Genomic DNA, 14,065 nt, shown 5'->3' with positions numbered 1-14,065 from the left:
TTACAGAAGCAGGTACAATTCCCGTTGGCGTAAATAAGAGTTGTACTTAACTTCTGCAAGGGCTGAATTTGTTATATGCTATATGGGGAAACTATACTGAAAGTATCATTTAAAAAAGACTGGAGAACTTTTAGCTGTTTGATTTGTAATGTAGATTCAAATTGGATATTTGAGTAGAATAGGAATAATAGAATATATATTATGTCTCTACATATGTACATAGGGTCTGAGTCACACTTGCTAGTACGAACAATGTAAATGCAAATTTCACTCTTCTGTGCCAGCAACAGTCTCTACAACAAGAGGGAATTCGCCCCTGTAGAAAGACAAGCAGTGTTTATACCACCAGCATCTCCTTAAGGTACTTCCAGGGGAGTGCTCCTTTAATTTACCAGTGGGGTTCTATAGAAGGCCCTCCATCAAGGTTCCCTAATAAGGTCACTGAATCAGCACATTCCCCAGGAGGTCATGGCCATAACCCTACCTGGCTAGCATTACCCACTGGCACTGGATAACGTATACAACTCTCAAGTTTGAAAAGATACCACAAGTCTTTAATCTACTCCAAATGAATCTCACACAATGCTCTCTACAGAGTGAAGGACTGAGGAAATACTAAATGTCTTAATTAAGCACATATAACAGATTTTACAGCTGGAGGATACTTATACAAAGACTGTAAGGAATTTAAACACTGTTGCCCCATTATTCAACACAGATTTTGGAAAAATAAAGACAGACAACACCATGCAGAAAAATACATGCTACTCAACATATCAGGCATCCTAGAGCTCCCATATCTAAAGAAACAGCATTTAGAAATAAGTAGTAAAGATTTTTTGGATGGCATGGCTTAGAAAGGATGTGTTATTTCTAGTTGGCATATGCAAGGATGCTAATTCAATCTTAACATCTACAATAAATATACCTACCAGGGCCCTCTGATTTCTGGGCATGCTTACACCACCACCACTCCATGAAAAAAAGTTAGCAAATCTAACCGTCCCAGTATAGAATTTTCCTGCATACTACAGATGCCAAATCTGCCTGGCATGAACCTTCTTAATAACAGGTTTCAGAGCAGCAGCCGTGTTAGTCTGTATTCGCAAAAAGAAAAGGAGTACTTGTGGCACCTTAGAGACTAACCAGTTTATTTGAGCATGAGCTTTCGTGATCTACAGCTCACTTCATCAGATGCATAAAGTGGAAAATACAGTGAGGAGATTTATATACACACAGACCATGAAAAAATACACATTGTAAGGAGAGTGATCACTTAAGATGAGCTATTACCAGCAGGAGAGTGGGGTGGGGGGGAGAAAACCTTTTGAAGTGATAATCAAGGTTAGCCATTTCCAGCACATTTCCAGGAGTTAACAAGAACATCTGAGGAACGGGGGGGGGGGGATATAAACAAATAAATTGGTTAGTCTCTAAGGTGCCACAAGCACTCCTTTTCTTAATAAAAAAAGCCACAAAATAATTCACTGATGGAAAAACTATGGGTGTAGACATCAACAAGACATATAAAGCAGAGTGGCATAAAACAGGTCTATTAGAGACAGCAAACTAAATTAATCACTACAAAATGCTAAACAGACTCCATTGGGACTTCACCAATTAGCTCCTACCCTAAAGGTCATGGCTGATGATAGCAAAAAGGATAAGGGATACAGGCTACGGGACATAGTGAAATACTGGCTAGAAATCTGTCCCCCTCCTTATCCTCTCTCCTCACCCCAAAAAAACTAATGATTTTGAGTTCCCAGATCTCATACATTCTATAGGCAAATGAATAATGGTGGCTACAATTATCATCGAACTCATCATCAGACACTACAAATTAAAAAAAACTATACGCAGAATGGTTCATACCAATGACAGTCATCTCATCACTCGTGACAACAGGCAAATGAAGGAAAACCGCAGCGTCCTTGTTAGAGTGCATAAACTCAGTTCTAGAAAGCACATCCAAAACCAAATATCACCTCCCAAATGTCCAAACACATACCTAGGCAGCTTTTATTATAGATATAAGCTAAAAGTCCATGCTGTTACAGAGGTGTAATTCATAAAGTCGTGTATGTAAAACAACCAAAAATGGCTGAGAATTTATAAACCAGACTGTAACAGACCACAAATCCCAGCAATAACTGAACCTACCAATATTCTAAACAAAAAGAGCTCTCAGTTTTTGACTGTTTCTATCACTGCACACTGACTGTACAAACATTCCAGGCTTCCGAGTGATGTTTGGGGTTATCGTGCTCACTGGTTCTGTTGGGGTGTGTGTGTGTGTGTAATGGGATTGTACTGAGAGATCTGTGTGGATTTATGCAGGTGTCAAATGAGGGGTGTGTGCTGCAATGAGGAACCGTGTGTATTTGGGGTTGTGTTGTGCTGGGAGAGTTGTGCTGATTTCTGTAAGTGGCAAATGAAGGGTGTGTGCTGGAGCATGGCAGTTGGGCCAAAAAAGCCACTATCTATGCAACGTCCCTCATTACACCAATGAAACTGTTGTGTGCAAATTAGCTGTAGAGTAAGGGCACTGATTGGCTGAGTTACCTATGCTATCACAATGGTCTAGGACTCTTGGCAGGGCATAGATACATGCCTTATTGTAGCTGCGTATAACACAGATATAACTCATACAATCAAAACAGCTGAAAATGCAAAAACTGGACATGAACAGACTGAACCTGGTGATATTGTGAACAAAAAGAGCCGTCAACCATGCTTGTAACTGTTTCCATTAATTCCTAATGATTTTATAGACATCATAAGCTTCAGAGAGACACTCAGTGACAATTCTGGAATCTTATCATATAGATATATGGGAGGACATTCCAGTCCAAATCCACCCCACTAAAGACCCATCTGAACACCCATATATAAACCTACACTACACAAGGTCAGTGCTTGTCATCAGTATACCACAAACACACCTGGGTACATGCCCATATACTAATCCTAAACAGGAACAATTCTGATTTTATAATTTTGATGTGTCTGTTGGACCATGCATGTCAATATACATGGCCTCTGCTTGCTGAAAAACATTATGCCACGTGCCTATTATATCATCTATTTACTTGTATAAACTACCCATCCAATACTATGCAAACACCCAATAAGGAAAAACTGAAATAAAGAGAATGAAAAAAGTGTCTTTTAACCTTTATCTTCCATTTAGTCAGTACGTTTCATTCATGTGCACCTATGCTATTGGGGGTTTTAAAAATACAGAAAAAAGAATGTGGCAAGCATGACATATGCTGCTAGAATTGGTAGAGCTAACTCTGCAAGTTCTTGTGCAGTCCTTAGCCAGAAGGCCGGTGGTTGTGATGTGATGCTTCATATGGTTGTAAAGGTGAAGTTAAAGTCTGGAGAAATGACAATGTAATGTCTCAGAGACCCAGAGAAACTCTGGAGGGCGAAGGGGAAATTCTAATTTCTGAATCAATTAAAATCCAGGTAGGTTATGTTCCCGTTAACTCTTTGGAATCTGGACATATATGCTGGGAGCCAGTTTTCAATACTCATGCCCGTTTTGAGTAGTAGTTTACTCCATGAGCAGTCCCCTAGGTACAAAGCGATTGGATGTCTAACATAGTGAATGCCAATGAAAATGAGGTAGAATCTAAGGCTAAATTAGAGAAGTACAAGTTAAAATTACTTAGATAAGTATTATGTTTTCAAGTCGGCACAACCTGATGAAATACTTCCTAGAATACTCAAGGAGCTCATTGAGAAGATATCTGAGCCATTAGCAATTATCTTTGAAAACTCCTGGAATCTCTCGTGTCTTCCATAGGACAGGAAGAGGGCAAATATAGTGCCCATCTATAAAAAAGGGAATGAGTGCAATCTGGGGAATTACAGACCAGTCACCTTAACGTCAATATCCAGAAAGATATTGGAGCAAATAATCAAGCAATCAATTTGCAAATACCTGGAAGACAACAGGGTGATAAGGAACAGTCAACATGGATTTGTTAAGAACAAATTGTGTCAAACCAACCTAACAGCTTTCTTTGACAGGGTAACAAGCCTTGTGGATAGGAAGAAATGGTAGATGTGGTATGTCTTGACTTTAGTAAGGCTTTTGCTACTGTTTCACATGACCTTCTCATAAACAAACTAGGAAAATACAGCCTAGATGGAGCTACTAAAAGGTGGGTGCATAACTGGTTGGAAAACCGTTCCCAGAGAGTAGTTATTAGTGGTTCCCAATCAAGCTGGAAGGGCATACTGAGTGGGATCCCGCAGGGATCGGTCCTGGCTCCGGTTCTGTTCAATATCTTCATAAATGATTTCGATAATGACATAGAGAGTACACTTATAAAGTTCGCGGATGATACCAAGCTGCGAAGGGTTGCAAGTGCTTTGGAGGACAGGATTATAATTCAAAATAATCTAGACAACCTGGAGAAATAGTCTGAAGTAAATAGGATGAAATGCAATAAGGACAAAGTATTCCACTTAGGAAGGAACAATCAGGGCTTGTCTATGCTTACCGGCGGATCGACGTGCGACAATTGATACACTGGTGGTCGATTTAGCGGGTCCAGTGAAGACCCGCTAAATCAACTGCAGATTGCTCTCCCATTGACTCCTGTACTCCACTGGATTGAGAAGAGTAGGGGGAGTCAACGGGAAAGCATCTCCCATCGACATCGCGTAGTATGGACCCCACAGTAAGTAGATCTAAGCTATGTCGATTTGAGTTACGCTATTCAAGTAACTCAAATTGCGTAGTTTAGATCGAATTTCCCCTGTAGTGTAGACAAGGCCTCAGTTGCACACATACAAAATGGGAAATGACTGCCTAGGCAGAAGTACTGCAGAAAGGGATCTGGAGGTTACTATGGATCACAGGCTAAATATGAGTCAACAGTGTAAGTGTTGCAAAAAAAGGGAACATCATTCTGGGATGTATTAGCAGGAGTGTTGTAATCAAGACAAGAGAAGTAATTCTTCCACTCTACTCTATGCTGATAAAGCCTCAGCTGGACTATTGTGTCCCGTTCTGGGAGCCACATTTCAGAAAAGATGTGGACAAACTGAAGAAAAATAGAGGAGAGCAACAAAAATGATTAAAGGATTAGAAAACATGACTTCTGAGGAAAGATTGAAAAGACTGAAAAAAATGGGTTTGTTTAGTCTGGGGTAGAGAAGACTGAGTGGGGGACATAACAGTATTTCAAGTACATAAAAGGTTGTTACAAGGAGGAGGGTGTTAAATTGTTCTAGTTAACCTCTCAGAATCAGAAAAGAAGCAATGGGCTTAAATTGCAGCAAGGGAGGCTTAGGTTGGACATTAGAAAAAAATTCCTATTAGGGTAGTTAAGAACTGGAACAAATTGCCTAGGGAGACTGTGGAATCTCCATCATTGATGGTTTTTAAAAACAAGTTAGACAAACATCTGTCAGGAATGGTCTAATTATTATGCTTTGAGTACAGGGACTGGACTAGATGACCTCTCAAGGTTCCTTCCAGTCCTACACTTCCGTGATTCTACAAATAGGACTACTCATGAAGTATGGTTCTTCTCAACATGAATAAGGGTGCCAGAATCTAGCCGTGTGTGTGTGTAATATATATGTATATGTAATATGCTAAGAATCTGTCTGCCTTGCAGCCTAGAAAACACCAGTTTTATTTTAACATCTGCACTATAAGAAATTATTGTTCTGCAGTCACCGTAAACAGCTTTGTCCTTTTCATATGCTATACTTGCAGCAGTAGCAGCAGAGAGATTTCTTTTTAAATGGATTTGCTGACCCAGTGAAAAGCCCCAATGTGACAACCATGCCTGTGATGATCAGTGAAACAATGTTAATGTTCCAGAAGGAGTTGGGACAAAGCAAAAACAACACAAAACCAAAAATCTGCTTGGTTCTGCAAATCCTACCAGTGTGGGTACGGCACAGAGGCTTCAAGGCAGAGTCAACCTGTTTAGTGCAACAGACTCTAGCTGCAGCATGCCCATGCCAAGACGTAGATCTTCATTCTTGGGGCAACAGCCCTCTTCCTCCACGACTGAAAGCACTGGGGCTACCAGCCAAAGGTTAAGCATTGGGGGTAGTGGCAGCCTACCTAGACCCCGAGGTGTCTATGTGGGTATTGTCCCCACTGGAGGTGTGAGCAGCCTAGGCACCCGCGTGTCCCGTAGAGCCCTAGGCATCAGCAGTGTCTTCTTACAAGGCCTGCGCAGCTCCTGTTTAACTGTGCCATTAGCCCAGGGGCTGGAAAAGGGAAGGGGCCTATCCTATGAGAGCCTGAATGGGTGCCTGGTGGAGTACATAGAGAAAGTGAGAGCTCTCGAACAGGTCAACCAAGAGCTGGAAGAGCACATCAGAATCTACCTGGAAAAGAAGTCATCCAATGTCAACAGCTGGGAAGCACTGAGAGAGAACTGGGAGACTATCTATCATCAAGTGAGTACAAGAACTTTAATAATTAAAAAGATTAATGAATCATTAGCAAACCCCTAGCAGTAGGTTTTGATGCTGATGATAAATGCCGCCTGATTCCAATGCCCTAGATGAAGGATTTCAAATCTATCTTCATCATAATTAACATTATAATTTCACAGTGTATTGTGGAAAATGCTTATTAAACAGGAGAGCAGCCCCAGGCATTACACGGGGTGGGGGGGGGGAAAGGGAGGGACTGAAATGCACCCCTAGGTGTTATAGTCTGGCCTGATTAAAATCAGTTATTTTCTCTTAGTTGTGCTTATTACAATGAGGAGCAGAATTATTAAAAGAAAACTACTAAGACTGAATAAGTTTATCCACCAACTTGATATCATCACAACCTTGTTTTTAATTAGCAATTCAGATTTCAGTTTTATTCTCTGATTTATTTGACCACATTTTCAAAAGCTCTATTTAGTTAAAAGCAATTATTACATGGTCACGACCAGGTAGCTCCCGCCTGGACACTCCCACCATCCCCTCACCCTTCCCTGTCCTCCACATACTCAGTGTTTTATACACAAGTTAGGCAGCACATTCTATACAATGTTTGTGAAGAAAAATATTTAGCACCTGACTGTAAAATGGTGACCATGTTTATGTCGAATGGAAAAAGAATAGGAAAACCTGGAAAGCCAATACAAACTTGCAAGTGATACTTTTTGCAGGGCTAATGAAAGGTGAGAGTAAAAACAGCTAATATTTGAATCTTAATGTTTCACTTGTGCAGTGTGCACAAAGCATACTCTTTCATTTGAGGATCTCAAAATACTTTAAAAATATTTATTGGCTAAGTCTCACAACACATTAGAGGTAGGGTGGTTTCTAACTGGGCAAAGTAAGGCACACATAGGTGAAGTAACTTGCCTTGGGGGTAGACAATGGATCAGTGGCAGAGCCAAAAAGAGAACCCAAATATTCAGAGTCCTAGACCTATTCTTTAGCCATCAGATAGTACTTTCTCCCGTTGGAGAATCAGTCCCTTCATCAGAATATAGCAAAACAAGGTGGGAGAGGGAAAGACACTCTTTCATTGTGGTCCAGTGGATATAGTGCCCAACTGGGAGCCAGGAGACCTGGGATCAATTTTGAGCTCTGCCATTCATCACTTATGTACCCTTTGGCAAATCACTAAGTCAGTTTCCCCATCAAGTGATAATTATGCTTTCCACTTTTGTAAAAACTTTGAGATCTGTAGATGATAAACTATGAGTGTTACTATTACATTCATATTCAGAGAATGAATGGGAAGAGTATAGGAAAGTATCAATTTTCTTTGACAGTGAATACCATACCCCAGTAAATAGGGTAAACTAACTTTTCCCTAATGTAACAGCCTGGAAGGATAAATGTCTGATGAGTCATTTTTCCCCTTTAGCATTGTACAGAGGTGGACATGATAAATGACTGCCTGTATGTTCCTAAATGGACTTTGTGGACCAACTTTTGAAAGCATCTGGCTTTTGGCTGCCAACAGTGCATTTGTGCATGCATATGCCCCCATGTTGGTACATACAACCCCCACATTTGAACACTCAAACTAGATAACTGCATACACAAATACTGTACCTGATTTGAAGGTGCATGTGTAATACAGTGGCTTAAATAGTGTAACCATGTCTCCCTCTAGTGGTTGCTACTGACTGATGACTAATAGAGTTACTTCTTTAGCTCAAGTGGCAGGGATAAATGATGATTACACATTCTCTGCTAGATTGAAGAGTCCATTGTTAAACATTTGTTCCTCATGTAGGTACTTATAAACTGTAATCAAGTCATCCCTTAACCTTCTCTTTGCGAAGCTAAACAGATTGAGCTCTTTAAGTCTATCACTAAAAGGCATGGTTTTTATCCCAGACATTCTTGTGGCTCTTCTCTGAACCCTCTCCAATTTATCAACATCCTTCTTGATTTGTGGGCGCCAGAACCGGACATAGTATTCCACCAACAGTCATATCTGTTCCAACTATAAAAGAAAAATAACTTTTTACACTCCTCCTGAGATTCTCCTATGTATCCCAGGATTGTATTAGCTCTTTTGGCCACAGCATCACACTGGAAGCTCATGTTCAGCTGATTATCCACCACAACCCTAAATCTTTTTCAGAATCACTGCTTCCTGATATGTAAAGGACGAGGAAAACATACCTTCCTTGTTTGAGTGATTATTAAATGTTTAGCGCTAGAGAAGAGTTTAGAAGAGAGAGATTCCTTGGCCTTAAGCCCCTAGAAAATAGTTACTGAATGTAATTTTAAATGCTGCAGTTAATTAAAGGATCAGTCCTTTATTTCTTTCAAACTTAATACTCCCATTTGAATGGATATGGACAATAGCTGACTCCCACTGTACTGAGATGGATTGCAAATGAAGGGTTCCATAAAGAAAACTCCGGTGATCTTCCAAAATCTCAGAACCACATAATCTTCATTGAAATCACAACAGTGATGAAATTGGCCTGCCACATTTTTTCCATTTCTGTTATTCTGTACTTCTAGGATTTGAACTGTACTATTTGCCATCTGATAGACAAAATAAGTTCCCCCTTCCCCTTTTTCATTCACACACACCCAACTGAATAATCATGGAGATTTAACTAACCACTCATCCCCTATAAACTTACTAAGATTAGTTTAAGCACTCTTTTTTCAGGTTCTTGTATTTCTCATTACAAATAACTTTCTATTTTGGGGAATAGACATTTAATTAGAATTTTAAATCTTTTTCACTTTACATAAGCAGATTGGGAAAGGAACTGAAAGGAATAGGGTGAGAAGGATAAAATTAAGTAAATTTAAATTTCTGTCACATACATTCCTTTCAGCAAGATTTTCTCAATTCACTTTGTTCCTGTAGAAATCCTCCCACTTTGCATCTGTCCCAACTAGCATGTGTACACTTGCTTCAATAAAAAGCAGTTGTCCAAGCTGATAATTAATACAGTTAGTTGCATGGTAGCTTCAAATCATTCTGATCTGTCTGTCTTTTGGTTAAACAACAGGCATAGGTTGCTGATGGAGGGACAATACCAGACCTAATGGTTTATTGGGCTTATCTGACAAAATATAGGTCTGTTTTTGATTTTTTTTTTAAACTTTCCCTTTCTTAAATTTCCTCTTTGCTTTCCTTTTCAAAATCAGTTCATCTTCTCAACTCTTTCAAGAAAATAGCTGATTGTACTGGTGACTCCCCCCATTAAAAGCTCTTGAAACTGTCATTCAAATAAACAGAATGAAGGCATCCATCAACTGCTAGAGAGACCTTCTCCCAGTTTCAGAGCTTGTAGCTTCTTTAGTCCACTCATGTTCCACTGACTAGGAATACAAATGTGGCCTCAAATTTAGGCACACCATAGAATCATAGAATATCAGGGTTGGAAGGGACCCCAGAAGGTCATCTAGTCCAACCCCCTGCTCGAAGCAGGACCAATTCCCAGTTAAATCATCCCAGCCAGGGCTTTGTCAAGCCTGACCTTAAAAACCTCTAAGGAAGGAGATTCTACCACCTCCCTAGGTAACGCATTCCAGTGTTTCACCACCCTCTTAGTGAAAAAGTTTTTCCTAATATCCAATCTAAACCTCCCCCACTGCAACTTGAGACCATTACTCCTCGTTCTGTCATCTGCTACCATTGAGAACAGTCTAGAGCCATCCTCTTTGGAACCCCCTTTCAGGTAGTTGAAAGCAGCTATCAAATCCCCCCCCCCCATTCTTCTCTTCTGCAGACTAAACAATCTGAGCTCCCTCAGCCTCTCCTCATAAGTCATGTGTTCTAGACCCCTAATCATTTTTGTTGCCCTTCGCTGGACTCTCTCCAATTTATCCACATCCTTCTTGTAGTGTGGGGCCCAAAACTGGACACAGTACTCCAGATGAGGCCTCACCAATGTCGAATAGAGGGGAACGATCACGTCCCTCGATCTGCTAGCTATACCCCTACTTATACATCCCAAAATGCCACTGGCCTTCTTGGCAACAAGGGCACACTGCTGACTCATATCCAGCTTCTCATCCACTGTCACCCCTTGGTCCTTTTCCGCAGAACTGCTGCCTAGCCATTCGGCCCCTAGTCTGTAGCGGTGCATTGGATTCTTCCGTCCTAAGTGCAGGACCCTGCACTTATCCTTATTGAACCTCATCAGATTCCTTTTGGCCCAATCCTCCAATTTGTCTAGGTCCTTCTGTATCCTATCCCTCCCCTCCAGCGTATCTACCACTCCTCCCAGTTTAGTATCATCCGCAAATTTGCTGAGAGTGCAATCTACACCATCCTCCAGATCATTTATGAAGATATTGAACAAAACCGGCCCCAGGACCGACCCCTGGGGCACTCCACTTGACACCGGCTGCCAACTAGACATGGAGCCATTGATCACTACCTGTTAAGCCCAACAATCTAGCCAGCTTTCTACCCACCTTATAGTGCATTCATCCAGCCCATACTTCCTTAACTTGCTGACAAGAATACTGTGGGAGACCGTGTCAAAAGCTTTGCTAAAATCAAGAAACAATACATCCACTGCTTTCCCTTCATCCACAGAACCAGTAATCTCATCATAAAAGGCGATTAGATTAGTCAGGCATGACCTTCCCTTGGTGAATCCATGCTGGCTGTTCCTGATCACTTTCCTCTCATGCAAGTGTTTCAGGATTGATTCTCTGAGGCCTGCTCCATGATTTTTCCAGGAACTGAGGTGAGGCTGACTGGCCTGTAGTTCCCAGGATCCTCCTTCTTCCCTTTTTTAAAGATTGGCACTACATTAGCCTTTTTCCAGTCATCCGGGACTTCCCCCGTTCGCCATGAGTTTTCAAAGATAATGGCCAATGGCTCTGCAATCACAGCCGCCAATTCCTTCAGCACTCTCGGATGCAACTCGTCCGGCCCCATGGACTTGTGCACGTCCAGCTTTTCTAAATAGTCCCTAACCACCTCTATCTCCACAGAGGGCTGGCCATCTCTTCCCCATTTTGTGATGCCCAGCGCAGCAGTCTGGGAGCTGACCTTGTTAGTGAAAACAGAGGCAAAAAAAGCATTGAGTACATTAGCTTTTTCCACATCCTCTGTCACTAGGTTGCCTCCCTCATTCAGTAAGGGGCCCACACTTTCCTTGGCTTTCTTCTTGTTGCCAACATACCTGAAGAAACCCTTCTTGTTACTCTTGACATCTCTTGCTAGCTGCAGCTCCAGGTGCGATTTGGCCCTCCTGATATCATTCCTACATGCCCGAGCAATATTTTTATACTCTTCCCTGGTCATATGTCCAACCTTCCACTTCTTGTAAGCTTCTTTTTCACGTTTAAGATCTGCTAGGATTTCACCATTAAGCCAAGCTGGTCACCTGCCATATTTACTATTCTTTCGACTCATCGGGATGGTTTGTCCCCGTAAACCATACCACATACCAAATATTTCAAAAAGGGTATTCACACTAGTGAAAACTTGGACATATTTTGAAAACAAACCCATTTTTAATTTTATGTTTTTAATTTTATTGGATCATTATCTGTCATTTATGTTTAAATTACTCTTCTCTTTGACAGTTTCCATTTACTCTTCCTACCTGCCCTTTTAATGGAATCATAAAGGTGAATTTTTGCTACCACAGTCATTTCCATGGTAACTGATTTTCATGTCATTTAAAAAAGGTTTGTGATTTCTGTACCAACAGTAGGAGGCCTCTAGCAGCTTAGTGCCACAGTTAATAGGTTAATAGTTTTTGGACTGAATAAGTTTTAGTTTTTCAAGTTTGTCCTAATATTTAATTTTTCTTTAAATTACAGGAACATGACATATTAGACAGATTTTTACATAAAACCTCAGAATATGCATGAACAATTGAGCTAAATAAGGCAGCATGCCACAGCTTTGTTACTTAGCATATGTGCATTTTTTCCCAATGGCCACTTGATAATGAAATCTACTGCATAACTAATTGGAACAATTTGTTCGACATTCTTTAATATGTTAAATGAGTATGTATGATTAGCACCCTTACTTACATGTTGCTCCATAACACTTGGAAAACTTAGTGCTTTATTTTTTTGATTTCCTATACGTAAGTGCCCAATGTTAAAGTCAAATCTCATTATGAGCTCCATTTACTCTTCTCAGTTTAAAAAAGAAAAGAAAAAAGCACAACGTGCTTGAGAGGAATAATTGTAAAACTAATTCACCCATTTACACTCAAATGTTGCATTTCATACCAATAAAATAGGGAATGTGTTTCTGTGAAGATCCCTGAAGCCAAGATTCCCTTCTGTTTTAACACTGGATGCCTCTGAGTTCTGCATATGTGGCACACAACTTCAGAAAAGGATATCAATTTGAACAATAGAAGATTCACAGCTAAGAAGCATTAAAACCCCAATATAACACTCATATCCCCACTGACTTTCATAGCAGTTAGATTGGCTCCAGAGTGTCTGATCTTTGTAAGCACGCCACATGCAGAACTCCCATTAACTTCAGTAGGAATTCTACATACTGAGTGCTAATAGGATTGGGCCTCAAATCACATTAACTAGTATAAAAAGAAATATTTTTAAAGGTCAGTACATAAATTACCACTACATTAGTACAACAGCTAATACAGATTTTGCACATCCATTTATACTGTTGTTCAGTAAAATGGGGTAAAGATGACATCCACTGCATCACCTGGTACATATACTAATAAAAAAAGACAGAGCACTTTTAATAAATGCAACCCCTCCAATGTGTCATGTGAACTACTGCATACCGTACAGTGCTACCCAGATAAAACTGTAAAACTGCCACAGTAAATGGACAGTTTCCCTCCAGGCCTTTAAAGTAGGGTTACCAGATGTCCCGATTTTACAGGAAAAGTCACGATATTTGGGGGTTTGTCTTATATAGGTGCCTATTACTCCCCCACCCCGTCCCGATTTTTCACCCTTGCTATCTGGTCACCCAATTTTAAAGAGCCACCAACTGCACTTTCCTTAAAAAGGAAAGTCGTGGTAAATGCTATAATAACCTCAGGTGAGTTAGAAAAAGAATTAAATTTTGCTGCTTTTGAGATTCCCTTGAGCCTGAAGCCCCCCTCCTTTCCAAGGGGAAAGTCCCTCTTCCAGCAGAATTACCTAGTCTGCTAGCAGCAGCAGCAGGAGGGCGTAGGACAGGCAGTAGCTGCTGCTGTTGCTTGTCTTAGGGTATGTCTACACTACGAAATTAGGTCGAATTTATAGAAGTCGGTTTTTTTGAAATCGGTTTTATATATTCGAGTGTGTGTGTCCCCACAGAAAATGCTCTAAGTGCATTAAGTGCATTAACTCGGCGGAGCGCTTCCACAGTACCGAGGCAAGCGTCGACTTCCGGAGCGTTGCACTGTGGGTAGCTATCCCACAGTTCCCGCAGTCTCCGCTGCCCATTGGAATTCTGGGTTGATATCCCAATGCCTGATGGGGCTAAAACATTGTCGCGGGTGGTTCTGGGTACATATCATCAGGCCCCCGTTCCCTCCCCCCCCCCGTGAAAGCAAGGGCAGACAATCATTTCGCGCCTTTTTTCCTGAGTTACCTGTGCAGACGCCATACCACGGCAAGCATGGAGCCCGCTAAGGTA

At 41.0% G+C, this 14,065-nt stretch overlaps 1 protein-coding gene and 1 long non-coding RNA gene across 2 annotated transcripts in view; one reads left to right on the top strand and one right to left on the bottom strand.

The window, feature by feature from the left end:
- Window positions 1-14,065, bottom strand: part of LOC140907384 (uncharacterized) — a 108,330-nt gene that overhangs the window by 37,703 nt on the left and 56,562 nt on the right. The gene's annotated exons all lie outside the window — the stretch shown is intronic.
- Window positions 5,980-14,065, top strand: part of BFSP2 (beaded filament structural protein 2) — a 50,205-nt gene continuing 42,119 nt past the window's right edge. Inside the window, exon 1 of the mRNA XM_078851913.1 lies at window positions 5,980-6,441. Within this exon, the coding sequence (XP_078708039.1) occupies window positions 5,986-6,441 (456 nt within the window). The 5' untranslated portion in view covers window positions 5,980-5,985. The remainder of the gene's footprint in view (window positions 6,442-14,065) is intronic.

This window comes from Lepidochelys kempii, chromosome 2 (genome assembly GCF_965140285.1).
Source record: "Lepidochelys kempii isolate rLepKem1 chromosome 2, rLepKem1.hap1, whole genome shotgun sequence".
NCBI lineage: Eukaryota > Metazoa > Chordata > Testudines > Cheloniidae > Lepidochelys > Lepidochelys kempii.
This window is presented reverse-complemented; position numbering and strand designations above follow the sequence as displayed.